Genomic DNA, 14,005 nt, shown 5'->3' on the forward strand with positions numbered 1-14,005 from the left:
GAAGGAAACTAGGGATTCTTTGGGGCGCACATGAGGGCCTTACAGAAGTGAGGGGCACAATGCGCTGTGCAAGGGATAATAAGCCGGCGGGTTTGGCTAGTCTGTGGAGTGTTAAGGAAAATCACAAGCTGTGGGTGCGCTTTAAATCTGTTTACTTACTTGTTTGTATTTCCCAACTGACTGTAAAGCGTTTGAAGAAGGGGCCCAAATTTTGCACTTTTGTTACATCCTCAACCATCTAAAACACGGTCTTGCACGGTATATATGATGAATAAACAAATTTTTAATTTAATTTGATTTTTTAAAAAAGATTTAATTGAAGCCTTTTATAGGGGGAGGAGCGGTCAGCTGCTCCAGTCTGCAGACGTTTTGGAAATTTAAGCCCCAAAAGTCTCTTTTCCAAGCCTGGTGCTGGTTCCGGCGAGCTCGAAACCGAAGGGAGTGGCCCGGTATGATCCCAATTCTGGCGGAGCTCCCGTCTCGTTTCTTACACTGCCACTGCATCCCTAGCCTAAAGCACGCAGGCCTGGCCTAGAAAAGGAGCCCAGATTGAGGTCCAGGGCACTGCGGGCCTGGAAGGCGCAGCCCGGGTGAGAGCTCGCGGGAGGCTTCTTTCCCCGAGCTGGGCCCAGAGCCCCGTCCCGCGCACCCCACACCCCGCCGCCTCGCCGCGGGAGCACGCCTCCCCTTCCGCCTGCGCCGAAAGGGGCGGGCCTGGGGAGGGCTCCGCAGTCCCTAGGTCAGGCTCCAGCCGCGGGCCGCGAAGATGGCTCGGCTCCTCCTCCGAGGACTGTCCAGGCTGGGCTGGAGGGAGCTGCCTGCAGGGGCCCGTGTCTGCATCGGCCCGAGGAGGGCCAGCCACCGGGACGTAGGTAGGACCGTGCGCCCGTGGGGGAGGAAGGGGATCCCGGGATCTTCGGGCCCCGGCAGTCAAGAGACCGCCTTGGGAGCCGAGGGGCAGCACTGTCTGTCTCAGGCCCCTCCACTCCTCTCACCGCCTGGGACCGCCACCCTCAGGCGTCTCCTCCCGCGTCGGTCCCCTCCAACCATCCCTTCTCCAACTGTCCCCTCCCCCAGAGCTCTCCCTCATTCTCCTTCTCCAGATCCACCCTCCCCAGCTGCCCAACTATCTCCTCCCCAACTGACCCTCTTATGCTATCTCTTCCCCCAACTGCCCCTCTCCAATTGGTCCCTCCCCCAACTGTCACGTCCCCTGCTGTCCCCGCCCCGAGCTGTCCTACCCCTTCTCTCCAGCTTTCAGTTTTGCTTTTCTGTTTGGCTGCGAGTCGGAGTTGCAGGCTCTGCGTATTCTAAGCCCTGTTTTTTTCCGACAAAAGTGCAAAATGAGATCCCTTTCCCCCAATCTAGTCTGTCGGGATTCAGAGAGGAGCTCTCCCTCTATCTTCTGGGCCCAAAACCTAGCTCTGGATCTTTCTGCCTCTCCTTTAGTTTGTAGTGCCTACAAGGTTGTATTGCTTACCTTTCCAGAGGTTTATATTTAACCTTATTAGCTAGATAGTCAACCTTTTGGTCAGGACTAGGACAGAGTACGTCACGAATTATGAACAACATTAAAAAAAAAACAAAAAAAAAACACCAAAAAAACCCTGACTTAAGGCTCACCTAAAGGTCCACTTATTGTAAGAAACCACCTTTAACAAAGCCCATGCCTTTCTTCAGAAATTCACCAGATATCTCCTATTTAGCTGCTTGCATGTTGTATATTGAATAACATCCTTTATTAGATTACAAGCTAATTTTTTTAATCCAAAGCCATTTAGCATTCTGACTAGCATATAATAGGGGCCTAATAAATACTTATTGATTGATTGATTGGCTGATAAGCACTATATATATATATATATATATATATATATATATATATATATATATTCACTGGACTATCCTGCTCCACCAAGGATTTTGAATCTAGAACAAGCATCAGAGCTTCACACTTATGTAGGTAATTGACTGTTCACTTTTTTAATCACTCTGTCAAAAAGCATCAATTTCTCAAACTCAGCATCTTAAAGACAATAATGAAACAATCCCTGCCCTCAAAGAAGTTATTTATTAAGGGGGAAAGAAGATGTACACATAGATATATAAAAAATACTTACAGGCTACATGGAGGTTACAAGATGGCAACTCAGCTTGATCTTGAAAGGAATTAGAAATCCCAAGGGACTGAAGTGAGGAAGGGGAGTGCATTTTAAGCCTGGAAGTCATCCAGGACAAAGGGATGGAATATCACATGTGTGGAACAGCTGGACTCTTAGTGTGCAGGGAGGAATAATGTGTAAAATGGCTACCACAGTGGGAATGGTTCAAGCTGGAAAGAATTTTAAATGTCAGACAGAAGAGCTTATATTTGACACCAGAAGTAATGGAGAGCTACTGGAGTTTATTGAATAGAGGGATGACAAGTTCAGACCTGTCCTTTAGGAAAATTTCTTTGGCCATTATGAAGAACATGGATTAGAGGGGGGAGAGACCAGAATACCAAAAAGAAATCTTCCAAAATAGTGCAGGCAAGACATGGTGATTAATGGCCATGTAAATTTGAGAAATGTCTCAGAGTGAGAAAAAACAAGATTTGGCAACTGATTGACTCCATGGGATGAGTGAGAATGAAGAATCGAGGATGAGACCCAAGTTTCAAACCTTGGTTACTGAAAGTCTAATTAATGATAGCTTCAACAATGATAGGGAAGTGCAGAAGATGGGTGGATTTGTGAGAAAATAGACTGAGTTCTTTTGGGGGCATGTTATGTTTGAAATGCCAAGGGGATATCCAGTTCAAAGTGCCTAATAAATAATTTGTGGTATGGCATTGGGGGTCAGGAGAGAGCCCAAGGCTGGCTACTTAGATCTAGGAGTTGTCTGTATAGAGATAAGGGGTTCTTATCTCTCTAGATAATAGATGATAACAGATTTATTTTTCAGGCAGGGTATTGGAAATGACCTCTAAGATCCCTTCTAACTCTAAGAAACTGGTACTCTCTGAATGACACTAAACTGAGCATTGGTGATTTAGGCTAATTTTAGCCCATTAAATGAGAAAATTGATTGCTGGGGGGTTTAAAAATTTTTATTAGCAGTTCATTAAGCAGTATGATTGTGTTCTAATATTCCGTTTAACCTTTCCTTTGTGAAGCTATCCATAAATGCTCCAGAAGCTCACAAATGGTCATGAGAAGAAAGATTTTGTTGAACTTTGGTCTGTTTTGTAAATGTGAATGAGTGGTGTGATGCTTTCAGCTGTTAAATCAGCTCCCAAATCCAAAAAAAAAGTGCCAATTTCATTACCACAAACTTGAAGGGAAGCCAATATTCAAAGCCTTCTGTTCATATAATAGAAAAAAAAAATTTTTTAATAAAACTTGGAATTTCATTGGTGTAGGAAACTAACTCCCTAGACTAATGCATTTTAGTACCTACTATATATCTTAAAGTCTTAGAAATTTAAATGACTTGCCCAGGATCACTCTGCCTCTGATTTAGTTTTAGAGGCAGGCCAGTTCCCTATCCACACACACCCCCCCTCAAGTAGAGGAATCACAAAGCAGTAATTTATACTATAAATATTTCTCTGCTTTTTAGAAAATTTCACCTCAAGGTTTCCTTAAGTTATTTCCTCCTCTACGTGGTTTTAAAATATAATTCCATTTTTAATAATTATACCTTCATCTAGCTTTATTTTGAGTGAATTACATCTCTACAGGCAGAAGTGTAGAAGGGACTATAATTTTCTCTGGTGCCTTTGACCATTTCTCACCTGTTAAATAGATGTGGATGGTTAAGCAGGATGCTGAGGCCCTAATATTTAATGCTTTATTATTAATCTGGGCTAATGAAAGAGAACAGAATTGATCCAGGACAATAAACCATTCAAAGCTAATAAATGCATTTGACTTGGGAATAATATTTGTTAGCACAGTTGCCTTCTAAATTGTTGTGCTTTGATTGAGAAGCATTCTCAGAAGATGGGTTCAAGTTCTGCTTTAAATGCACTATTTCTGTGACCCTTGGCAAGTTGCTTAGCTGTTTGGTACTCTCATCTTGAGAGACAGTTAATGGTATTATGGATGGTATAATCCCTTTAGATTCCAGGGACTTGGGCTCAAATATTGACTCTGCCATCTGCAATCCATGTGACCTTGACTAATTACTTAATTTCTCTGAGTCTTAGCTTCTTTATCTGTAGAATAAGAGGGTTTGGTGAGAAGACGGCCAAAGTCTTCTACCTCTCAACCTATGGTCCTGAGTCAATACCAGTTTGCAGTAGAACAAGGGCAGAATACCCTAAATATGTGGTGGGAGGGAGAAGCTATCAGGGAGCCAAAAAAATACTACCAGATACTAATACCCATGCTAATTAGGTTTATTAACCTTGCTCCTTACTTGCTTCCTCTACCCACTGATGACCAATGACAGCACAGCTTATAGATGGACAGTGACTAAATTTCAGTTGGAGAGAATAGCTGTACAATAGAAATGAGTCTTCTCCAATTCTTTTCAGTATGAGAGATTTGGAATGTGAGACTAATCACAGAATCTTAACTCCCTCTTCTCCCTAAGTCTACACTTCAAATTTTCTCGGTATTGGCTCTCATTCTGTCTACCTTTGAATCAGTCTCTGAGGAAAAAAAAAAAAAAAAAGATAGACTTTATCCTTGCCAAGGCTAACCCCTCTTTTTCTACCTTTTGCACTATGATTCCATCTGGGGTGTATGGAATATTCAAAGAAAACTAGCACTTGCGCTGTGAGAGTTTTCTGGGCCCTTTTCAGAGCTACTCATTCACCTTTGGTGTTTATCTGGCACTCAGCTCTCACAATGTGACACCAAGAAATTGGAGTTTGATCATCAGCCATCTCTTCCTCCTCCTTTGCCTCCACCCCGCTCTGTAAAACGATCTCAGAAGATGAGCCAAACCAGGTTGAGGATAGCCAATAGGTTTCAACCTGTCAGTGAGTTAAAGGGATAGCCGCCCCAAGCATGTGAAGACTTTCCCCGGCAGAATGAGTGAATGAGAACAGTTTTTTTCCAACCACCATGAAGGTGGTCATGAAGTCCAATGGCACTTAGAGCTTGGTCAGACTCAAAGATACCAAGGTTATCCATTGCATCCTGGTCTGTCACTATCATCTTAATCTTTGTGTCACTATCATCTTAATCTTTGTTTTGCCACTAAAGAGAGAATAAAGAGACTGATTACTGCACAAATCTGACTTAAATCCAATTCATCATTCAGTCAAAACATCTCCTAATTGGTCCTGTAAGAAAGCAAAGGAAGATATTTTCTCTCTCCTTTCTCTCTCTTTGTCTCTCTCTCTCTGTCTCTCTGTCTCTGTCTCTCTCTCTCTGTCTCTCTCTCTCTGTCTCTCTCTGTCTCTCTCTCCTTTCTCTCTCCTTTCTCTTCTCTCTCTTTCTCTCTTTCTCTCTCCTCTTTCTCACTCTCTTTCTCTTGATTTCTTTCTTTTTTCTTTCCCTCTTTCTCTCTTCTTCCCTCTCTCCCTTTCCCACTCTTCATTTCACCCTCTTTCCCACTCTCCTCTCATGGCCCCCTTGCTGTCCACCCCTTTCTCTCTCCATGTCTCTGTCCCCATCCCCCCCCAACAATGACTCCTTTTCCATTGCCCTCAGTCCTTCCACAGCAAACAAAGCCATGATTAATTTTTGAAGGGAGATCGGGATATATAGCAGCTCTGAGTTATCTTTCTATAGAATCTCCTGTAATAGCTTCTAGCTATACTCATGATAGGAAATATTTCTTCAGAACCAATAAGAGAAGAGAAAGGGTCAAGTGCTACCCCTTTAGACGCTCAATCAAGATTTATTCAGCTGTTTTTAGTGTATAACTACAGCAATGATTCTCTCCCCTACTGCCCCACCCAGCCACCCCCAGCTGCTTCTAGTATGGATAGACGACTGGGCTTCTGCTTGTTATTAAATTTCTTATTAAATCGATGAACCCCTCAAATCATTTTGTACAGTGTCCTTGGAAACTATGGAGGGTGAGAATCTGGGAAGAAAGGAACTAAATGTCTCTTTGCTTTTTCTGCAAGATGATGAATAGTATGCTATCTGAGACCAATTCAGGGGGATGGAAGGGAAGTAAAATTAAAATGAATCATGCTTTTAAAATGTTCTTTTTTTTTTTTAACTATATAGGATCTCTCAAGAAGCATGGTGAGCCAGCCACTGACTGGAAAAAGAAATTGACTCCAGAACAGTACTATGTCACTAGAGAAAAGGGAACGGAAATGGTAAACTACTCCATATGGGCAGGGAGGGATGAGGGAAAGGATGTTCAGAAGAGAGGGACAGGGAAGAGTAGAAAATAGAATTAGAGGATCTTAAGGAACTTTAACAGACCATGGAGCTCAATCCCACAAATAGGAAAACTGAGACTCAGAGAGACAATCTGGCTTGAAGGTCAAAGTCCCAAATTCAGGATTTGTAACCAAGTCCTCTGATCTCAAATCCCATTCTTTTCCCACTGTGCCATGAGATCACAGAATTTATATCTGGACAGGATCTCAGAGAGCATCTAGCTCAACCTTATCAGTTTATAAAGGAGGAAACTAAAAACCTAAGCTCACCTATGGCCACATAAACTGGGCTTCAAAGTTCAGTCTTCCAATTCCAGATACAATCTGGAGGATGCCTACTCTTGTTCTAGACTTCTTGTCCTGAGACTCAAGAGTTGAGAAATCCTTGTCTGATAAAGCTGTCTTTCAAACAATCAAAGAATTTGATAATTCCTAAGAAAAGTTATTTATCTGTATTCCTGTTGGCAGCATCATTTCATCCATTTCTGTTCAGATTCTTTTCTGTGGATGTGGAGTTCAGGACTTCCATCTGAATCTCCATTCTGCCCTTATATGTGATCACATTGGAGTCATCTTCTCTGTGCTTCTAGCTCCACATCTATAAAACAGGGATCAGAATCATACCTATAAGAAGTGTGTTGTAAATCTTCAAGTGGCATATAAGCAGGAATTATTTTTCTCTGCTTTTGACTATAATCTATCCCAAACTTTGTAAACTACTATGTTCCTTATAAGACTCTTTGGGATAGAAACTGTCCACTTAGATTTAGGTACTAAACATCTGAAGGCATTGCATTATTAAGCAGTTTCACCTGGAGAGTATAAGTGGCTCAAATCAAAGCAGTATTATAGGAAGGCTATAATATAGCTGCAGTTTTACTTGCCCATGCAAATTCATGCCATGATTTAGATATGCTCTACTTTACAATAGAAAGAACACCCTGTACTTGAAAATAGTGTTAAATAATCAGAGCTACTATACATATATATTATATATGTTTATATATATACATATATATTACAGTGATATAGTTTTGTAAAGTTATGTAAAAAATGGTAAATAATACCTTCATTTTATATATCACTTTAAATTTATAAAACACTTTCACATATATTATCTCATTTGATCCTCACAACAGCTTTGTGAGGAAGGTGCTTGTCATTCTCCCCATTTTACAGATGGGGAAACAGGCTGAATGAAGTTTTGGTTCATATTTGGTTCATTTGGTTCAAGAGCTTTGTTCTAGATCACACAACTACTGAAACAAGATTTGAACTCAAGTCCTCTCTAAATTCTGTGTTCTACCTCCTGTATCAACTGACTGTAAGTAGAGACTGATTTCAGGTCTATGCCTGGCATAATTCCCTGAAGATAGTAGATATGGAGCTAATAATGTGTTCTGAATTGAATTCTACTCTATTTAAATAATGGGACCTGAGTCATGTATTTTAATCTGAGTCTCTTGTTAATTGTCAATAAAATGGGTTAATAATATCAACTTAGTTCATCATGTTTTTGTGAGACATAAGTGAAATTATTATTATTGTTATAACATTATCCTCACCCATTCTATTCCTGAAAGTGTCTCCTCTAGCCTTATTCAACTACTATAGTCTTTTGAATGTATAGAGGGTGTTTTCAGAGAAAATTTTATGAAAATTAAGACAAAGAATGAATAAAACCACAATATTTTTCCCATCCCTCCCAGAAGTTTAGAGATGATGCCTCCTGAAGCATAAGTCAATCACAAGTTATACTTGTCCTCTGGGTACTTAGGGAGGCTCCCAGAGTTTACAAAGTAGGTCCAATTCTCAAGTATAGAATGAATGGATGAACAAATGAATAAAAGCATTTAGTAAACCCTAATTATGGGCAAAACATTGGGGATGATCCTTGCTCTCCAGGATCTCATAATAGGGAGGACAAAGCATATGGGGAAGGTTTCAGCTACATGTCAGAGGGGAAGGTCCCATGTTCCTTACAATGCAGAAGGAAAGCAGATTGTCATGTATCTTCTGTATTGTCATCTCCACTGATAAATCTTATCAGTTTCTAACACTGAATTATTTGACAGTGCTAAGGATTTGAGTGGCTGCAATGTTAACTTCCACAATGATGGTTGAAGGCACTGGGCTGGAAGCACCAATAAGCCCAAGACTCTGGGGCTCAGTACTGGACTGGCTCCATCAGGGTCGAGAAAGAGAGCATTTGAGGTGATGGTACTTTGACTTGTCTGCCCCATGCTGCCTCCTCTCTCTCAGTCTGCTGTCTGTCTGCCTCTTTGTCTCTCTGTCTTTCTGTCTCTGTTCCTCTCTCTCTCTCTCTCTGTTTCTCTGTCTCTCTCTTCTCTATGTTTCTCTTTCTCTGTTTCTCTGTGTCACTGGATCTCTGTGCCTCTCTGTCTCTCTCTCTTTCCTCTCCTTAATACTTTTGCTAAGCTGCCATGCCTGCCCTCTGTGTAGCACACAGTTGGTTGGCAGTTGGTAGGAATGACTAGCCCTTTCTCCATGAAATCACTCCCTGGATGATGGCCATGAAGTCTGGACCAGAATCACGTGGTCCAAGAGGCACTGCTACTCCCAGGGTTCCTGTGTCCATTTGCCAGACAACGTTTGGTGTGTGTGAAATACTTCAAATACTGGAGATAAACTGCCAGATGTTTAGTAGAATAAATTAGTGGGTTTCTTAGGCAGATGGTATATATAACACACCCTGTATGTTTGGCTACTTTACAAAATGAGCCCAGTCTATGATCTGAACTCATGTTGCAAATCCATTTGGAATTTATCTTTTTCCATATTCTATATTTTTAAAATGTGCCTGACTTGTGAGCCCCTGATGAAATTTATTAAATGTCCAGAAAGCTTATATGGCATTTGATGATTTACCAAGTACTTTTGGACAGCATGAAATGATAATTATGATAATTGACATTTCTATATTTGAGGATATAAGTCATACACAACTAAATCTTAAATGACAATATAAGATAGTATATGATGAAGTGACAAGGCAATGTTATAGGGTGAGCTTACATTGTATAGTAGAGAGAGACAACTATGAGCCAGAGAAAATTAAGGAGATTCTAAAGTAATTTGCTTTGAAGACTGAGACATATTTGAATAGGCAGATACAAAGTGTGCAGGTTGGGTATTTTTAAAATGCAAATAGAATTGCCCCTTTGGTGCATTTTATGAGCCCAAGCATAAGTGCCACAAATTCAAGAAACTTCCCTTCATTACAGATGCTCCTGATAGAGGCTCAGGGTGGTACTGCCCATAAAGGAAGGTGCCAGATCCTCTTGGCAAAAGAACCAGCTCTGATTTCTACAGCTAATTTTAGGGTTTATAGAGGGAAAAGGTCCAAATGTGCCCAGATGGCCTGCTCACAAGGTTAATTTGAAATTGTCCTTTATGCAGAACTCTACAAAACAGTGGTAAAATTACCATAGGGAGTCTGAATGTCTGACCTTTTGCATTTTCTGAGTAAGAAACACGTGAGAAGCTTTGAAGCCCCAAGTTTGATTTCCCATGGCTACTAGTGATTTCACTTTAGGACTTTTGGCTAGCTTAGTGGAGCTGGATCCAAAAAAACTTCCTTTCTGTTAGGATAGTATTCATAGTTCTCACCTAACCCTGGGCTAATAAGTGAGGATTTCTGGAGCAACTAAGAGAGTAGGAGAAAGGTTCAAAGGAGGAGAGAAATGGCCAAACAAATGGACAACAGGCTCCCGCGTGCATTCACGATAAGATATTCATTTAATTATTGATTCAACTTCTCGAGCATCTCAATGGTTCTCTGGCTTCATAATGAATTCCTTTTAAAGTTATAAAGCCCTATCACATTTAGTTAATGCAGCTACCAAATCAATCAACAAACTTTTATTTAACATGTACTATGAACCAGGCACTGGAGATACAAAGTTCCAAAAGTACTTGCTTTCCAATTGGGACATCCCATCATGGTCACTAGGAGAGCCTGGCCCCATATTTAACACTTTTAATTGTGCAGTATGTCAAATACCTCATGGAGCATATTAAAGACAAAATATCTCCTCCCCTCCTTGCTCAGCTAGGCTTTTATATATTTATATTCCCATTTTAATTGGGGATTTCAAAGTGCTTTAGCCAGTAGATTCCTATTGAATTAGCTCCTTTGGAATGGAGGCTGAAACCTTATATAGTTGCAGAGGATGAGACTTTGGTCTCCTGCTTTTTAAAATACTTTGAAGTTCTTGGATGAAAGGTGTTAGGATAAATACAAGGCATTATTAATGCCACAATTTGAATATTTGGCACAATAAAGACTGAGCTGTAAATAAGTCTGCAGGTTTCTTCTGGAGCTGCAGTCGCTCTCACTTGGGATATTTGGGTTGCCTGTCAGGTTGGCACAGAGATTCCTAGAAACGTGGTCTGTTTCTGAGTTATGGCCTTCATTTTAAGACTTATCCCTGTTTTTAAAATATAATACTGTAGAACTTGTCCCTGACATGAAGCCTAGAAAGTAACAGCCTTTCTTTATTTTGCAGCCCTTCAGTGGAGTCCTATTAAATAATACAGAGCCAGGAATATATCACTGTGTTTGCTGTGATAGCCCACTTTTTAGGTAAGAATCTCCCTCCAAAGCTGGGAAGCGCTGCATGCTCCAAACCCTGAAAATACTGTGTGCTGACCTGGAATCAGTGCTGCCTAAAGTCAGTGCCCAAAAATTTTCCTGAGGCAACTGGGGTTAAGTGACTTACCCAGGGTCACATAGCTGGGAAATGGTTAAGTGTCTGAGGCTAGAGTTGAATTCAAGTCCTCCTGACTTCAGGGCTAGTGCTCTATCCACTGCACCATCTGAAGTCTTTTTTTTTTTTTTAATTTACACAAGTTTGGGACTTACTGAAAATGTCAGAATTTGAGTAGAACTTCTATCCAAAACAGGGGTCCATAACCTGGTGTCCATGAAGCCTTATGGGGATAGGGAGGGTACAGAAATCCATGGACTTGGATGGGGAGAAAATTATATTTTTATTTTCATTAATCTCTAACTGAAATTTAGCATTTCCTTCAATTATTAAAAAAAATCTGCAGACTTCCTTAGCCTGTTCAAGACATCCATGAAAAAAATCCATAAAAAATATAAAGAAGTTAAGAATACCTGCTGATGGTCAATAATATTGGTTTTATAACATATTATTGTAAAATGTGGACTTATTTTTATTTTTAGTCAAGCTTTGTGTTTTTCCTTCTGTACTCCCAATAACTATAAAATACAAATAAGCGATATTATTGGATACCTAAATCCATGAAAACATAAAAAAGTTAAGAACACCTGCTAAAGGTCAATAATATTATTTTTATAACATATTATTGTAAAGTGTGGACTTATTTTTATTTTTAGTCTAGTTTTGTGTTTTTCCTTCTGTGTGCTCTATAACTATAAAATACAAATAATGATATTATTAGATACCTAAAGACAAAGCCAGGAGAATGTTTTTAAGGGAAAAAAGATATGGGGGAGGGAGGAAAGACCATAATGCTCTATTATCATGAGATGAAATTGGTAGCCCTATTGGAGAAAATGGGTTTATAACTTAATTTAAGAAATGTAGTTTTTTTATGAGGATAGATTCCCCAAAGTACTTGACAGTGGTGAATACCATGCCCTTTTCTATAGAGTTAAAAGTAAATTAAATTGTCCCTTGATTTCAAAGACTCTTTTAAGTGAATCAGGATCTGAACTCTCACAACAAAGGCTTTTTGTTTAGACATGCAGGAAACAGTCTAAAAAGAAGTAGATTAGATGAACAAGAAAGGAAAACATCTTTGAAGTCCTGTTTTTTAGAACTTCAAAGATGTTTTCCTTTCTTGTGCATCTCCTCTAAATTGGTTTAGAATAAAATATAAATCAAGCCAGCTCTGTGAATCTTCCATTAGACAGTAGTTCATTATGTCTTCTTGGCCTTGAACAGATTGGGTTTTCCAGCACGGTGGCTAATGTGGACTACATTAGGACTTGGGGAAGACCAGACCCCTGCTATCAAAGGATGAATGGAGATTAGGATTGATTTTTCCTTCATTCTCATTGATAGGCAGGCTCCTGCCTGGATTCATTTACTCCATCAGTGACTTGTGAGAAATGATCTGAGATGGCAGTCAGCCCTAAAATGATGTGAGGTAATTGAGGCTAAATAGGTTAATTTTTACACAATTTGCAAATCATATTTCCACAGTGCCATTGACACTGGTTATCTCAGAGACCTAAGGTCTCATAAAGACAGAGAAACATGTTCTGAGCACCAGAACAGCCCTAGATTTTTAAAATGCCGATGAAATGTACATGCTCCTAGGTGCAGAATCATAGCTGAATCTTGCTTGTCAAAGACACAGGAAAATAAAGAATGTGTCTGACAATTTTTAAAAGGCTTAACTTGCTGCCACTGTATGTTAACTAGATTTTTTTTTTTTTTCTTTTTAACATTATCTTTGAACATGAATGAGAAAAGTTAAGGAGTCTTTCCTTGAATGAGTTATGTCAACACTGTGGAGAAGTAAGGGTAAGTAGGGTCAACAGCCCCCTAGGGCATAGCACACTGAGGAGGCAGAGAGGAGCAATCAGGGATACTTTGTCAATATATATGCTTTTGTTGCCAGAAATCTAACTTTCCATGATATACTTTAGGGTAAATTATGAAAGTTCAAAGCCTTTCCAGTTTTCTAAATGTATTTGCTTTGACCTGCTCTGTTTGTGTGCCTGAGATTTTGTTTTTGTTTTTCCTTTTCTTGTACTTGATTTCTTTATCTGTAAGGTAGAGTCAGTGTTTTCTCTTCAGACCATTCCCAACAATCAGATAGAGCGACTCCACATATTTGCCCTGCCCGCTCCATTTTCATTCTCCATCTTTGACCATCTTGGTTCCCCTTTCCCCTCTGAATACCCCTCTCCTTCCTTCCATTTATCTAAAACATATTCATCGTGTAAACCCAAAGCTCTAGTCCTATCTTATTCCTGAAACTTTTGAGTACTTCTTTTTTTTATTTAAATACTCAATTCTTAATTGTTCTTGCTATTCCCTGTTGGTTAATTCTGTCCCAATGAGATTGCTGAGGAATCATGTTGGAGTGAACACCAGATTCAGATTCAGGAAACCTGAATTTGAGTCTCAATTCTGCTACTAGTGCATTCTTCAGCAAGTCATTCTTTGGGCCCCATTTTCCTCTCTTGCAAAATGAAAGATTTAGTTGACATTAAAGTTCTTTTCCAGCTTTGCCGATGACACTTAAGGGTTGTGAACTATTGTGTACATTTGTGTTCCCACAGCACTTAGTACAGTACTGAGCACTTAGTAGGGAATTATAAACTGTGAAACAAATCTCAACTTCTCTGAGACTTGATTTCTTCATTTATATAATGAGGATTCTTGCCAAACCTCCTGGTAGTTAGTCAACACATGGATTTTAATAGCTATGATAGCAATGACTGGATTATTGTGCTGATCAAATGAGGTTGTGTATATGGAATTACTTGGAAAAATATATTCTACAAATGGAAGCTATCAATTAGGTAAAAAAGTGAGACTCAGGGATGTTAACCACATATAATGAAGAAAGAACATTGACAAAGTGAATGTTTCAAAAAGAGTATGACTAGATTGATGATGGGATTTGAGACAACACTATTCA

The 14,005-nt window shown here is 39.8% G+C and overlaps 1 protein-coding gene across 1 annotated transcript in view; it reads left to right on the forward strand.

Moving 5' to 3' along the window:
- The first annotated feature begins 694 nt into the window (after nucleotides 1-694).
- MSRB2 (methionine sulfoxide reductase B2) overlaps nucleotides 695-14,005 on the forward strand; it is a 30,005-nt gene continuing 16,694 nt past the window's right edge. Inside the window, exons 1-3 of the mRNA XM_074266917.1 lie at nucleotides 695-872; nucleotides 6,177-6,271; nucleotides 10,867-10,943. Coding sequence (XP_074123018.1) covers nucleotides 767-872; nucleotides 6,177-6,271; nucleotides 10,867-10,943 — 278 coding nt within the window. The 5' untranslated portion in view covers nucleotides 695-766. The remainder of the gene's footprint in view (nucleotides 873-6,176; nucleotides 6,272-10,866; nucleotides 10,944-14,005) is intronic.

Source organism: Sminthopsis crassicaudata, chromosome 5 (genome assembly GCF_048593235.1).
Source record: "Sminthopsis crassicaudata isolate SCR6 chromosome 5, ASM4859323v1, whole genome shotgun sequence".
Lineage (NCBI taxonomy): Eukaryota > Metazoa > Chordata > Mammalia > Dasyuromorphia > Dasyuridae > Sminthopsis > Sminthopsis crassicaudata.